This window comes from Trachymyrmex septentrionalis, unplaced genomic scaffold (genome assembly GCF_001594115.1).
Source record: "Trachymyrmex septentrionalis isolate Tsep2-gDNA-1 unplaced genomic scaffold, Tsep1.0 scaffold43, whole genome shotgun sequence".
NCBI lineage: Eukaryota > Metazoa > Arthropoda > Insecta > Hymenoptera > Formicidae > Trachymyrmex > Trachymyrmex septentrionalis.
Genome location: NW_017305601.1, coordinates 337,189 through 353,034, shown reverse-complemented (window position 1 = coordinate 353,034; position 15,846 = coordinate 337,189). Strand labels below are relative to the sequence as shown.

Below are 15,846 nucleotides of genomic sequence, written 5' to 3'. Positions count from 1 at the left end.
ATTATACTAATTATTTATATATATATATATATATATATATATATATATAATATACTAATCATTTTATTATAAAATAACTGAAATATTTCGATTTTACCGAATAATCATTTTAAGCAGATTCTTTTTGAAACAAGAAGTTTCCAAAATGTTTTCTACAGTGAGTTGTCAAAATCATCCTGTAACATTCATAACTTCGTATTTTTATATCAACATCCTTATACACACGTACACAGTATTGACATCCTTTCGCTAGTCACGGTACTTGAAATGCGTTTTCTACAGCACTACATAATAGTAAAGACACGTGCGTGAAGAGTTTGACAAAAAAAAAAAGAGAAAAGTAGGGGATCTCACATATACGCACACGAGATGATAGAAAGAGAAAGGGAGAGGGAGAGAAATAGAAAAAAAAAGGAGAAATAAGGTGAAAGAAAGGATTCTCGTACGTGTGCAAAGAATATATTAAATGTCAATGAACGAGCTTGAAAAACGCGCATGCCTCACCATCCGAGGAATTTAACAGTAAAGTTCACGCTTTCCCAACCAAGTGTACTCTCGGGGCACGTTTTTGCGGTCACTTAAAAATTCGCGAACGTCATTTGTCTCAAGACAAATAATCCTCCGGCGCAGAATTCACAGCCGAATCTTTGAAACGGATGATCGTAATTTTTTTTCTCTTGAACGGGACGGTTATTTCTTTCTGAAACGCGGAGGAGCTGATAAAGTGCGTAAATCATTCGGTGAAGGAAAATGTGAAAAACGGCGTATGGAAAAAACGATGAAGATGTAAGATTTGTCGGTCAAACACGGTCAAGGTGTTCTACTCGCGCCTGACTTTTGCCATCGCTGAATGTCCGAACGAAAACTTATTTTCCCGACTATCGCGCATTATACGAAGTTACGTATTTGGAATCGTCGACTGCCGACATTGATGCGGTAGAAATCACGCTTGTATCACCTCGATGATTTTTCATCGTCAACACGGCCGATTTCAGCAAGTTAGGTCGGCATTCGCCGATATATACGCCGATGTATAAGGAAATCTATGTCCCCGTAACCCAGACCTATTGGACGTAACAGTTTTCACTACGTGACTCCGCGCCGGCCGCATACTGGCCGTTGTGTACACTTAAATCGTTCCGTCATTAGCATCATTCGCGCCATTAACGTTCAACGTGAGTAGTTCCTCTCTTAATATTGAATTTAATTTAACATGCTACGAATAATTTTGCGCTCGCCGAAATATTGCGCGTTTCTCGGAAGGATGCACCGCCATAATTTCATCTGTCGTTTATACAGTATCGTTGAACAATATCGACCTCATTATATCGTACATATATGCATATAATATAAAGAATACAGTGAGTGTGCAAAAAGTATTTATATAGAGAAGATATCTTTTTAAAAAACCTTTTTTTTTAGAAAGTAAACATTAATTAGCAATTTAATAAAGAATAAAGTAGATCGTGTGGTTTTTAAAATTAGTTTACCTAAATAGAAATGTGTAATGTTATAATTAAAATATATTATCTCAGTAACAAGCAAAAATATAAAAAAATGATATTTGGATCTATCATCTGCCGTTTATACAATACGTTGGACAGTATCGATCTTATTATATATATAGTTACATATATTATAAAGAATACATTGAGTGCAAAGAGTATTCGTAAAAAGAAGATATCTTTTTAAAAAACTTATTTTTAGAAAATAAATATTAATTAGCAATTTATTATTAAAAAATAAAATAGATTGAATATTTCTCAAAATTATTTCACCAAAAGAGATGTGTAATATTTAAAATATGTGTTATCTCAATAATAACCAAAAATGGAGAATTGTATTATTGGACACACACACACACACACACAAAATATTTGTATAGTCGAGAAATTTAACTTCTAAGAGATCATAAATACGGTTCTTTTCATTACGTAGTTAGTACATAAGTATCTACTTTTGTTTACGTTATGACAGCAAACGCTACTCATCGTTAATGAATTGTTAATTAATGTTTATCTTCAAACAAAGTTTTTTTTCACGAAAATCTTTTCTGTTTTACAAATACTTTTTACATTCACTGTATATATTCAATTAAAAATCAGATGTTATCTTTGAATAATGAGTTTTTAAATTAAAAATTGTCGCGAGTAGAAGTAATTCAGAAAATTTTAAAAAATCAGGGAAACATTCACGCTACTTGCATCATTCTAAAACTTTAATGCAAAGAAAATTTCGCTTCATATCATAAAGATAATTCTACATTCTTTTAGCGTACGCTAATATAAAACAATCACGCAGTCCGAATTATCGTAAATAATGTAAAATTAATTATTTCCTAAATAAGTTACGAAAAAATTTTAATATTCTCTGTTATCTCTAAATTAAAAATATTTTTTATATTAACAATATTAGTTTGACTTGTAATTCCCGGTCAATGATCGAGCAGTCTTAATACGCATCAGATTTAAAGTCATAATAATCTCGAGTAGCCCAGTTCCATGATTCCATGGACCCAGCTCGTTACGAAACCTCCATAATAAACGCGTGCTGTCTCGTCTCGTTATTAAAATGCCGACATCGACAACAAAGCGGCCGGCAATGTGGCGAAGAGGAAACCGCAGCATCTCAAGTGCATGCTACACTTGCCTAATCACGCGACCGCAAACAGCAACGTTACGGCCGGACTGCCTGCGCAAAGTTACACGAATTTCGCACAATTGCATGACGCGGGGACGCAGACGCCGAGACAGAATGTTTCTTCGAGGCACAAATTATGATATTCTAATACGCCGACGCGGTGCCGGTGTAGATTTCGAAAGAATATACCTTCCTCACGTAGCACCGACAGAGCACGAGGTAGGGCTATGGTGTTAATTAACGCGTAATTAGTACCGGCACGTTAATTTAATTGTCAACGTGATGGGGACTCCAATTAGATCGAGAAAATCCTACCGATGTATATATACTACAGCGTGATATTGTATTCGCAAAATTACGGCAGAAACGAAAAATGAGACGCACGTCTAAATCCTTCGCGACTCGCACGCGTCACAAAACCGCAATAATTAGCGGTTCATCTCTAATAGCTTAATGACATCAACGTGGGTTATCAATTATATGTTGTGCGTTTATTGAATAACAGCGATTATTGAATACACTGAATAAAAGCGACGACAAATATTATTTTCTCAGATATATAATAAGAATAGCATTTATTAAGGGCGATTTTCATCAACCTTAACCCTCAATTGTGCGAAAAGAATAGTTTTGTTGAAGTTATAAATTATCTAAAAACTTAGCTAATAATCTTACTTGGACTATCAAAATAATTATATAGAATGCTCTGACTGGTTGCTAGAATGTTAAAACTTCTTGCATCATTCTCACCAACGTTCAAGTGTTTTCTATATAATTATTTTAATAATCCAACAAAATTATTTTCATATGTGTATCTAGCTAAATTTTTAGATAATTCAGCAAAATCATTCTTTCAGTGTAGATGATGGAGCCTCTCAACTTCAACCACTTATTTATATAACTACTTTGTTTTTAGAAAAACAAAAAACTGGATTTTGTGCACATTTATAATGCTAAGAAATACAAGAAGATAGTGATAAATAGTAAATAAAATGGAGTGCAATTACTCCTCTTTTTTTGTAGAAGTTCTTGATTAAAAAAGATTGTACTACGTAATCTACTATTGTGTAATGTCCAAATTAAGAGTTAAACAGGTCAAATATGTCGCTTTTGCATGACTCTGTCATATTTTTCATACTCGAGAATATTGCTGCGAAATTAGAAGAGAAGGTGGTATTATAGCCTTTCTAGATATAATGTGTTTCTTCTTAATATCTCGGCTATTAGATGGCGAATTCTAATGATTATTTATTGAATCATATTTATAAAATAATTTGTTCAGTAATTCCCCTTTATATTATGACGCTATTATACCAATACATAACAGCTGGTATATTATAACTCATTTTTACTCTCAAGCACTTTTTAAAGCAAATTTTTGCATTTTATTATACATATTTCTTCATTATTCTTAAACTGCGTATCAATTAGCGTATTTTGCAACGTTAAACAATATTACTCCATAAACATTCTAATTACTAATTCAATTAGTCTCTTTTATTTTCAAGGTTTCCATATAAAAATAATTATTTAGTAAATTGATTGTAGCACTATATTCTAATCTGTAGTTCACATTACATATTGAAATTATAAATTTTTACTGAGTAGCGGAAAAAGTAGTCTATTTTTTTTTAAACAAATCCAAATTTTTTAATTTTTACAGACAGACCATATTATCACTTCTGTCTTCTGTCTCTTTGATTATAGGGTATTGCTATATTCTTATAAATAATATTTTAAGTAATAAATATTTCATAATTTTGAGTCTAAAATCGATTAAATTACACTTTGACGAATGTAATCACTAAGTTTTAAATATTAATTAACAAAGTTAAAATAATTTGTATAATAAATAAATAATATGAGGGGCCATAGTAATGCTACCTTTTCCTCTATTGCTATAAAATAATTTGTTTTCATGTAAATCGGGTTATCTTAATGGTTTATCTTGCCATCACTCTCTACATGTATTTGTAATTGATTAAACCTAATTTAATAATTGAAATCTCTTACTTATGTAATCAAGTCAATCTCCTGGTATAATTATCACGAATTTCTTTCTCATACCTATTTTCGTAATTTAATGTATCTATCGTGAGACTCGAGAAAATCTTCGCGTACACGCATCAATTGCTACAAAATAAAAAACCCTAGCTCAAAGATGTGCAAAATGACATAAAAAACACGTGGTGGTGATAAATAAACAATTCAAAGAAACAAAAATGATGAGAATTTTGAAGAGTTAAGTATCTCTATCTGGCAAATTCAAATATGGAACTAAAAAAAAAGAAAATTAAAAATCCATAACGTTATTGATCAACGAAATAAGAAAGGAGGAAAAGCACATTAATTTATCTGATTTATCGATCAACAGAAAGATCCTGCGATAGACGATTCTCACAATGCGTAGATATGTTCCAAGGAGAACACGTGTAAAAGCAAGCACATGCCTGCCGGTATCTATACGTCCCTCTAACCGGCGCTAGATACGACTTTCACCTTTCACCTTGCTCAAGCACGATTCCACTGTTGACTTCTCGATCTTTTACCCTACCGATACAGCATCGGCGCTTGGATGTATCAGATCGTACGTGTGCGGGTAGGAACCAAAGGCGGCCGCGTCACGATTCGGTTTCACTAGCAGATTCATGGCATAAAACTAAGGCGATGGAAAGCATCCGTGCATCCTTGCATGGATGCTTTCCCGTGCCTTCTGTAGTTACTGCATGGGGATTAACCTTTAGATTTCAAGTTCGTGTAACGAGATAATGACGCTTATTTAAGCGCAGAGCTTAAAAGAAGAATTCACTAAATTACGAGGAAGTCATGCGGAATTTGCATTTCGTATATAATGAGTACAAATGAGTAATTATCTGTCAATTCGTGCGAATGATTGAATATCACAATATGTGTATTGTATCACTGTTGCATTTATTATATTCCAATAATTATTTTAATACAATGATTATCACTGCATGAATTGAAATTGTTATTTATTTATTGTAACTGTGAATTTGACTGAATTAAATATTAAAATTTTAATCATATCATAATTAATAATCTATTTTATTCATACATTAAATTATAAATTTCAATCATGCATCATAAGAGAGGTTCTGCATGAATATTCATCTATAATAAATACTGGATTTTCCGCAATAATCAAATAAATTCATTTTTTTTTAATCTGATACCTATTATTCTCTATCAGTACCATATCGTTAATAATTTTGTTCCGGCAAGAATAAAACAGAAAACGAGAAATAGAAGAGTTTAACATTTACATGTGATGTTTTTATTAAGAGCAACTTCTAACATTTTATAAATAAAATGTAAAGAAATTATTGTCTCATACACTTAATATTTCCTTTTTTATTTATTATTATTAATGTTTAAAAAATTAATGTAGAATATATTATAGGATATTATAGGATCAATAATAGCAAATATAAAATTTTTCCAAGAAACAAACACGAGTCTAAAGGTTTTTATTTTTTTTTTTATGGATTTTCAAAATATTAATTATAAATTTCGTTTTTATATTCTTATTGTATCTGTTTCCTCCAATATAGATAAACTTTAATCGCGATTCAACTTACTTTTCATCGTTTTTTAATCCTTAGAATTAGAAAAAGATGAGGAGTAAATCGAATCGAGATTAAAGTTAATTTTCATTAACAAAAATAGGAATTATATGTCCAGAGAAATATAATATGCTTTGACACACACGCAATAAATGATTTTTTTTAATTCTCTATTTCTTGAAAATTTAACTTTTTATACATGTTTCATGAAAAATCTTTAAATATATTTTATTTGTTTGATATTAGATCATAAAGGAATACGGCTAAGTATGCGAAGAAAATTCACATATTTAAAATTAAAATAACAAATGTCGTAATATTAATGAAAATCTCTATGAAAGAAAAAGAATGCCATCTTATCTACATAAATAAAAGCAGCAGCATCTGAATGACCAAAAATACATGATTAAGTGTTCGTGAGTATAGTCATAAATTATGCTAACAAGGTGGTCTGGAATTATGAGACATGTGAGACAAGACAGAGCGATTATACCGCACGTAATCCGCCCTGACGAAACACACCGCTAACACACGCTGCAGCACGTGAGAAGAGATGAACAATAATGGAAACGACGTCGGCTCTAAATTAAAAGACATTTAGCGATCGCGATCCGAGATTAAGGAACGAGCGCCATTATACTCACACGCTAAATTTTTCACTAAAGCTCTGTTGAAATAATTGCACGCGGTTTCATCCTTTTTTCTTTCCACAACGATTAATTTCGCCATGTTCTGGGACCTTGGAGATCATCCAGCTAGTTGCAACTTGCTGGCAAAACAATTATCTGTACAGTCATCGCGAAATTGCCGAAATAATGCTTGCCTGTTTAATCCTTGCAAGAAGGATGAGTTTCATTCGCGTCCGCGATTCGGAACCTTGGGTATTCCACCGAGCAATTACGGTCCAATTAGAAAACCACCATATTCTTCGGCGATGTTACTTTCGAAATTCTTGATGGATACGGTCGGGTTAGTTAGAACGGTAGTCGTTCTTTGTACAATTCGCGCATTCCGACACGCACGTGGAGACCTTAAAGAAACACGCGCTTAAACGTATAGATACACATATAATGTGTAAACAGCGATTTTCATAATCGACGACATGGTTTTTCATGTACCGTCCCAGAACACGGAAACCCAGACCTTGAGGAGAAATCACGCGAGAATGCGCGCGCACTCTCGCATGCCTCCTCTCGCAATAAGTCATCCCGCTTGCACGGTGACGTCAACTGTCAAAAGCTACGATCATGGTCATATAGATTTCATAATGATCACTTTCTACTTTCGACGAGGAAACCGGCCTACCGCCATCCGCGACTCATCATCCGCGACTCATCATCCTTAGGTAAACCTTCATATTCCCGCGAGTCAATGACACTTGACCCTCGCAACATTGAAAGCGATTTCGCGCGGGACGATTATTTCTATTGAAGAAATTCTGATCGAAATTGAAAGTATTAATCTAGCGTGAAGAGAGAGAGAAAGAAAGAGAAAAAATGCTGTCATTAACTGAAATAAAATTTACAGGCCAAGGATGAGGCTCATCGCGGCGATTCTCGTCGTCGCTCTCTCGGGTGCAGCGGTATGTGGCCAAGACTTCGGCGGACACGCGCTCTTTGTGAGAACCGCAGACGCGGATCCCGGTAAGAAAAATGCGAGAGAATTCTATAAGTCCGCCTTAAGCACAATCAGCGAACGACAAAGAGAGAGCGAGAGAGAGAGAGAGGCGCTATAATTGTTGTGATGATAAATTGATCACAAACGAATGGTTTAAAATTCATTAGCACACTCGAGAGTCCAACGGGCTGCTGCCTCCGTATCGCCGGCAGACGTGATGGCGCAAAATATCCTAGAGTGGATTCAAGGGATCTACCAGCAAGGCACACGTAAAAGTAGGTTTCCGAGTTTTGTCGACAGGAAACGGCACGAAGCCATCCTTGTCGTCGTACGCGCATATTAACGAGCATATTTTCTCATGATAATTGAATTTAGCTGCAGTTTAACGTTGCGCGCTGATTTATAGACAGTTCAGTGCCGCTGATGGCCAGAGATGGACGCTATTATGGATGTGTATTGTGCAAAAGAAAGCTGCGACTATGCCAATACCGCCTCACCAATTTCAATATTATAGACGCACAAAATCATTCATCCATAAACACGCTATGCTATTAATCAATCATTTTAATGTGACATTTAGAAGTCACGGAATTAGCTTTATGTTCGGCGCTGGGATTGGCTTTGATGCACGTTTGTTCGAACTGACAATAAATCGTTTTCTCCTACAAAGCATTAAGTCAATGCACTCTTAATTAACTCTTTAGAATATACTCTCTTGTTTTCTTGAATTAAAATTCAAAGAGACCGATCAACACTAAAATTAATCAATGTTCATGGACTTCGATGGCATTATCGATAGCTTCAATGTAAAATATAAGTACATTTTTTAATATTATGAATGACAGTTGCTTTCCAATCAATAGTAAGTTTCAAAACAATTAACTTTAATCGATAGTGTTTTTAATTTATATAATACTTTAATAAATAAATGACATCAAAGCTATCGAATGTTTTTAATAAATCGTTCTCTTTTATGCAGCACTAAAGTCAATATATTCTTAATTAACTCTCCAGAACTTACGCTTTCTTTTACCTTTTGTTTGTTTTTTTTTTTTTTAATTAAAACTTAAAAAGAGTGATACATATATAAAACTGATCGATCTTTATGGACTGCGATGACATAATCGATAACTTCAATAATAAATTTTCATTGATATCAACGTAGTGTTCACAGATTACAAACGGGTCTCACTCTTGAGCTCACGTATTTTTACAGTTCGCCAGCAATCGGATGCGAATGCATACTTGCCACCCTACAGCACTCAACGACCGCCTGAAAAACCCCGACCTTTCCAGGCCACGGGTTCTCAACAAAGTGATATATCAGGCTATACCCCTCAGCGACCATCATCGCTGTATACTCCGCCAAATATTGGTTACTCATCATCTGGGCAACCTTCCACGCCATTTTCTACTCCAAGACCGAGCCAACAACCTTCATCAACGTACGTGCCGCAAGGCTTCAGAGGCTCCACGTCCTACAACCCCCGACCGAGTCAACCCTCGTATTCCAACGCGGGCTCGTCGGCCTTTCCACCACTGAATCCCCCGGAATCGTCGTCCACTTACCTACCGCCGCAGCCACCGCTTTTCCCATCGACCAGTCCAAGACCTCCTTCTGAATCCACGATCGGTAAGCCCCGCTTTGGTGCAGGTACGGGTATAGACTCAGAAATCCAAATCCAAATTGAAAATGCTCCAAAAGCATCTTTAAGTATACCATTAAATAATACAGTGCACCAAATCAATCGGAGATTACCAGCATTATGCCATCTGAGTATTTTTTAGGAGTCTCAGGACCCTCAGGACCAACCCCGACAAGAGGCTATCCTAGTTCAGGAGGCTATCCTAGTTCAGGAGGCTATCCTAGTTCAGGAGGCTACCCTACTTCGACCGGAGGATATTCAACCGAGAGACCGTCGCCTCCCTTTACTACACCAAGTGAAACTGGAACAGGTGCTGTTACTGTTGAAGTTAGCAGAGGAGAAGGCCCTCGAACTACAGAAACTGGAACTGGAGGTATGTATTTGTTTGTTACAGCCAGTGTAACATAAATGCAAAATATATGAAAAACTAATTTTATTTTATTTTTCAGAAACTGCTCAAGCTGAGGATGATCTTAGTCATCCCCCGCATATTCATAATCTCGATGTTCAATGCAGTAAGACAATGATGACGATCAATATCGAATTCAATCGCGCTTACGACGGCATTATTTATTCTAAGGTAAGAGAGCGTGAAACAAAACAATCTCTTGCACAAAAAATTACATTATTAGATAATAATGTATCGATTTTGTCTAATTTCAGGGATTTTTCATGAATCCGGAATGTACCTACGTAAAACAGAATTCCGGCTCAACAACATATTCTTTTACGGTGAATCTGGAGTCCTGCGGAACTCAGTTCATCAACGATTTCGAGGGTGAAGCTGGTCAAGCGTATTTGGAAAACGTCCTTGTATTACAAGTCGGTGTCGAACTAACTAAATTTATTAGCTTGCACGGGTTTTATTTGTTACATTTAGCTCGTAAAAAATCACATGTGATAGAAAATAATTATTAGACTTTGAAATAAAAAATTCTTATTGCTAAAGAATGAACCGGGTATACAAGAAGTCTGGGATACAATTCGAAGAGTACGATGTCTCTGGGAAGGGAACATCAATAAGGCCCTAACGGTGAATCTCTCAGTAGATATGTTGAATCAAGAAATCGTTACGTTTAGTGGCGATACTGCGACAGCTAAATTGGATATTCAAATCGGTAAAGGACCTTTCGCACCAGCAGCCGATGGACTCGTAAAAATCGGAGAAACCATGACTTTAGTAGTTTCCGTAGAAGGCGATCCTGGTTTCGATCTCCAGGTATGTATTGAAAACCATCTTATATGCATAATGATAATTACAGAACATTAATAGAATTACGTGTTCCAATATAAAAAATGTATAGATGTAATTAATTCATGAATATATATGTACACAAGAAATAATTATTTTTCGACGTGTTTCTACTTTAATTTTAAGATTACAGAATTCAATTATTTATAATTATTTTTAAGGTCCGTGATTGTTTGGCGCGAGACGAAGCCTCAACCAATATGCTGCAGCTCACCGACGAAAGAGGCTGCATTTTGAAACCGAAACTGTTCGGTGCCTTCCAAAAGACAAATGATACCGGTAACACAGGCGCTTCCATTATCGGTTATGCGTTCTTCCAAGCCTTCAAATTCCCTGATGTTATGGATCTATTCATCGAATGTAATGTCGAACTATGTAAAACTAATTGCGAGCCTTGTCCGGAAGCGAATCAAGTAAGCCACAAAATCAATATTCAAATGTAACACATTATATATAATATTCGGTAAAATTATCGCATTCATTGAAATTAACACATAATGTATTTTCAAATCATCATTTCTTATAATGACTAAAAAAAATTTTTTTGTGATAATTTATAAAATATTTTCAAATATTCTAAATTATTCTAAATTTTATACAAAATTCCTTATTTCACGAAATAAAAATCATACTAAAAAACTTTACATTTTTCTTACATATTATATATAATTTGTTTTAGCAAATCGAGCCGGGAAGACGTCGCCGCTCGATAACATATGCACCACCGTCGACCAACTCGTCGAATGCGGTTCTGTTATCAGATCCGGTTCGTGTTGGGCGACGTTTCAAAGTGATTATGTTAGATGACTTAAGTACAGCATCCAGCCAGATTCTGGAAAGTATGGAAGAAACGGCTGTCGAAACGATGACAAAAGCGAAAGAAGTCTGCATGAGCAATGGTGGATTTTATACTACCTTCTCTCTTATGTTAAGCACACTCTTCGTCGCGATCATAAGCGCGGCTGTGTTATATATTAAGTTACAACGAATTCGCAGACCGAAATTTGTGGATTCGTAGAACGGTATTATTTTTATAATACCTTTATCGTAATAATACCAAGAAAGAAGTTGCGTAGAAAACAACGAACGCGTGCCAGTAATCAAATAATTTAAATGATAAGAGAGATGTTACTTTATCGCTTTATAATCATTCAATCGCGAAAAAACTGCTAAATGTATATACCAAAATGTTTGAAATAACTGTTATTAATAGTAGACAAAGAAATTCTTCCAGCTTATTGCTTTTAAATATATATAACTAAATTTTAATGAAACGTTACTCTTATCCACACAAACATAGAAAATATATTCTGCTCAATAGCAGAATAGGAAAATAGCCATATTTATACATCAATCTATAAACAAACTACTCGTGCAGTCTTCAGACGCCGAGAGTGCTCATTTTATGTAATGCTTGAATACCAATGGTATTTATTGCAATAATTCAATATCATCATAATGTAAATCTTGTACTTGACAATAAATTATATTTGTAAAAAAGATTATCTCTTCTTTTAGCTTTCTTTTATCATCTCCTTTCTTAAATAAACAATTATTACTGAAGACACGATAAAAGTCTACATAAATAAGGAATTAAATTATTATTTTACGAAATATATTCTTATGCCTGTAAATGTATTAATTGCAATTATATAATACATAACGACAAATAATACAAATGATGTTATATAGCTATCTACAAACAGTGCAATATAATATGATTCAAGTAAATAAAGTTCATTTACCTGTAATTTATCACCATAAATATTAATTAGATTTATATAGTATTGTAGATTTATAATCAGTACCTTTTTTTCTCTTCTTATAAAATAAAAATCCTTTAAAATGTCCTGTGGATGTTATCTCTGACATCTAGTACTAATTTTTCCGTTTCCTTAATTTTATGAAAACGTAAAATGCACAAATGCACTGTTCTTATTTTCCATTTACGAACAACTTCAGACATATTTAATTTTTTAAAAACATTCAATATATTCAGGATTATTTTCTTTGATAATAACTAAATAAAACAATCCTGCATCTAACAAGATTTTGGGAATAATAGTAAATACTTGTTCCATAACCTGTCTACCATTTTTACCACCAGCCTAAGTTTTGAATATGAATCTATTATCTACTACTTCTTCATTTTCTGTAACTACATAGGGAAGATTAAATAAAATAATGTCAAATATATATTTAATTTATATGCAATCTAATAAATTCGTTTGAAAAATATCTACATCGACTGAAATAATCAGACTACTTCTCATGTCTAACATGCATCAGAATTTATATCAATCATAATAAAGCAAATGTTATGTTATAATGTCTGTTTAATGCCATTTCAAAGCCGTAATAACTATTATTATATTATTTATCTCTAAACAAATCACCTCTAAATTTGATTTCAGAGCATCTATCAAAAGATATGAATGCTAAGAAGACTCATAAACTGTATTGAACTCTTCCATATCGGATAATTTAATTATACATATATTATCTCCTTAATTTATAAGAAAAAATGTAATAAAATCTTGTACAAAACTTTTATTCATATAAAACGATTATTTATACTTAAATATAATAATTTAGTAACAATTTGATTATATCTTATCGTTCATAGATTCAATATAAAAAAATACTATTGCTTAGTATTTTTTATTTGATCAAAGAAAGGACATCTTGGTATACCTTATTCAAGCACTTTTTGGTATTTTGCAAAATGTGCTAGACATGTTGCTAGACATAGCAATGTTATGTTCAGCTTCAACTAGTTTTCTTACACAGGAGTCTATGTCTAGCAATTGTAATACTTCGTTGACTTTTTCTTCTGATAAGGATTCAATTTGTTCTTTTAGCTCAACTTGGACGCGTGTCCTACAAAAAATGATAGCCATTGTATATATAAATCCTATAAACTCTTGATTTTTATAGATCTGATATAAGATCTGATTTTTATTTCTATACTTTCTAAACTGATGCACACAGTACAACAAGTCAAAGTGAAACAAATATAAGTTTGTTTTATTTCAACTTATTGTACTGTGTGCATCAGTTTAAAGAGTACACAAATAAAAAAACAAATCTATAATGTATCGAATGAGTGAATAAAAATCAATGTTATTTCATTTAATTATTATGGCTATTTTCTTTTTAAGAAAAATGATCGACATAAATGTGTTGTTCTATCTTTCCTGACATTTAATAACAATAACAGATACTTCCGTCTTTCGACTATGTCTCCTAAAAGAAAAGTATAGACTCTGTCCTGCAGAAACATTAAGGATCTGTTTATTCAGATACAGTGAACGCTAAGATTAGATTATTTTCTTAACAACTACAATAATTAAGAATAACGTGACTTTAGCATGAATGCCGTATTTGGATTCACGTTATTGCAAAAATTCCCTATTGCAGAGACAAGAAACAAAATGCGACCACACATCGAAGAAGTTTCACGCATATACCTTGCAATGAACGAGAAAATTATGATTATCTTGTAGTGCGAATCCGTTTATTTAGAAGAGGTTCTCCGTATGTTTCAAAAGATTCATGAAATTCGTAAACTTTTGCATTAATACATCTTCTGTGGGATTTTCGCAAAAGTCATCTATCTTATTGTCGATTAATGTATTGTCACTCACTGTGTCCATGCTCATGTTATAACATTTGTAATCTTCGTATGACGCAATAAATTTTTATGAGCAGCAGAAATAAATCAAGTCTTTAATTCTCATAAAAATAAATGTCATTAAAAGATTTGTATGAATATAAGATCTGTTTGCAGAACTAGTGTACACTTTTCGACTTTAAAGTTCGATTGTTAATATTTATTCCTATTTCTAATGTTTCCTTCATTATACATTTGTTACATTGTGCGCATTAGAAATTGTTATCTTACTATTAGAGATAAAGCTGAGAGAGAACAAGAGGGTCTTTTTCCTGCAACCGCAAAATGAATAAAAACGAATCAATCTATAGAGGCCCTTCACCATCTCCGCCGATTTTATCGGCGGTTTTCTTCTCTTTTAATTAAGTATACTCACCCGTAAAAAAACAAGCTACTAATAAATTTAGTAGCCTGTTTTAGCAGGTAAGTATATTTTTAATTTATTTTTTTATTTTTATATCTAATTTATTTTAATTCACATATCATACTGCATTAATTTTTTAATTAATTATTTTTTAATCTTTTATAGTAATCTTTTATAGAATTCAATGTTACAATAACAATAATTGTTTGTAATACAATATATAATTATAAATAATTTAAAATATAATATTATAAGAGCATAATTAACAAATTTTGATAATGTGGGATTATATGAAAACGTTGAAGATACATGTGATAACATAAATTTTTCTAAACCAATGTTTAATGAAATATTGATAAACGCGGAAGAAATATTAACAACAATTAAATCGTATTTACTATTAATTATTAACTTGCAAATATAAAAAAAAATTAATATCGTGATAAAAAGTTATTAATATATTTATTACAGCACTTTCGTCATTAAAGATACTATCCCAATAATTTCATCACACCAAGGTTCTTTCGCCTTGCGTGGTACGCGGGTTAATATTCAATACAAAGAAGAAAAATCTTCATAATGGAGAGCGAACTTAATGTTCTGATTCTACGTAAAATTCACAAAATTCATTTGCAAAAACAATTTAAGAAATCAAATATCAGTGGTTTAGTTACAGGAAGGTGTGACTTCCGAAGTGTGATTCCAGACTACTTACGATAGTAATAATTTTAGCATGTCAATTACAATTACCATTTTTATTACATCTTTAATATAATATTAAAATTCGCGAGAAAATATGTTCTGCCACACCATTAAAATCATATCGGAATAACAATAAATGATTATAATGATTTCCTTATGGAATAGTGGTTACGAAGGAATATATTTAATAATAATAAAATACATGCGTTAATGTAATTTTTTATATGTATGGGTACAAAAGTTTCTCGGATACCAACTATTCGAGATAAATCGAACCTAATAATAACGGGATTTTAAAGAACTATGCTTTTATATTAAAAAATTTAATATATAAAATTTAACAATTTCTTATTTCTTATAATTTTTCC

General features: G+C 32.8%; 1 protein-coding gene and 2 pseudogenes across 1 annotated transcript in view; 2 read left to right on the top strand and 1 right to left on the bottom strand.

Annotated features, from left to right (window-relative positions):
* Positions 1 to 12,209, top strand: part of LOC108751282 — a 14,696-nt gene extending 2,487 nt beyond the window's left edge. Inside the window, exons 2-10 of the mRNA XM_018491372.1 lie at positions 7,752 to 7,867; positions 8,009 to 8,116; positions 9,058 to 9,474; positions 9,630 to 9,860; positions 9,937 to 10,067; positions 10,151 to 10,309; positions 10,437 to 10,706; positions 10,901 to 11,152; positions 11,419 to 12,209. Of these exons, the coding sequence (XP_018346874.1) occupies positions 7,759 to 7,867; positions 8,009 to 8,116; positions 9,058 to 9,474; positions 9,630 to 9,860; positions 9,937 to 10,067; positions 10,151 to 10,309; positions 10,437 to 10,706; positions 10,901 to 11,152; positions 11,419 to 11,757 (2,016 nt within the window). The 5' untranslated portion in view covers positions 7,752 to 7,758 and the 3' untranslated portion in view covers positions 11,758 to 12,209. The remainder of the gene's footprint in view (positions 1 to 7,751; positions 7,868 to 8,008; positions 8,117 to 9,057; positions 9,475 to 9,629; positions 9,861 to 9,936; positions 10,068 to 10,150; positions 10,310 to 10,436; positions 10,707 to 10,900; positions 11,153 to 11,418) is intronic.
* A 370-nt stretch (positions 12,210 to 12,579) lies between these two features.
* On the bottom strand, positions 12,580 to 13,225 carry LOC108751256 (annotated as a pseudogene).
* A 2,130-nt stretch (positions 13,226 to 15,355) lies between these two features.
* Positions 15,356 to 15,846, top strand: part of LOC108751255 — a 3,385-nt pseudogene continuing 2,894 nt past the window's right edge.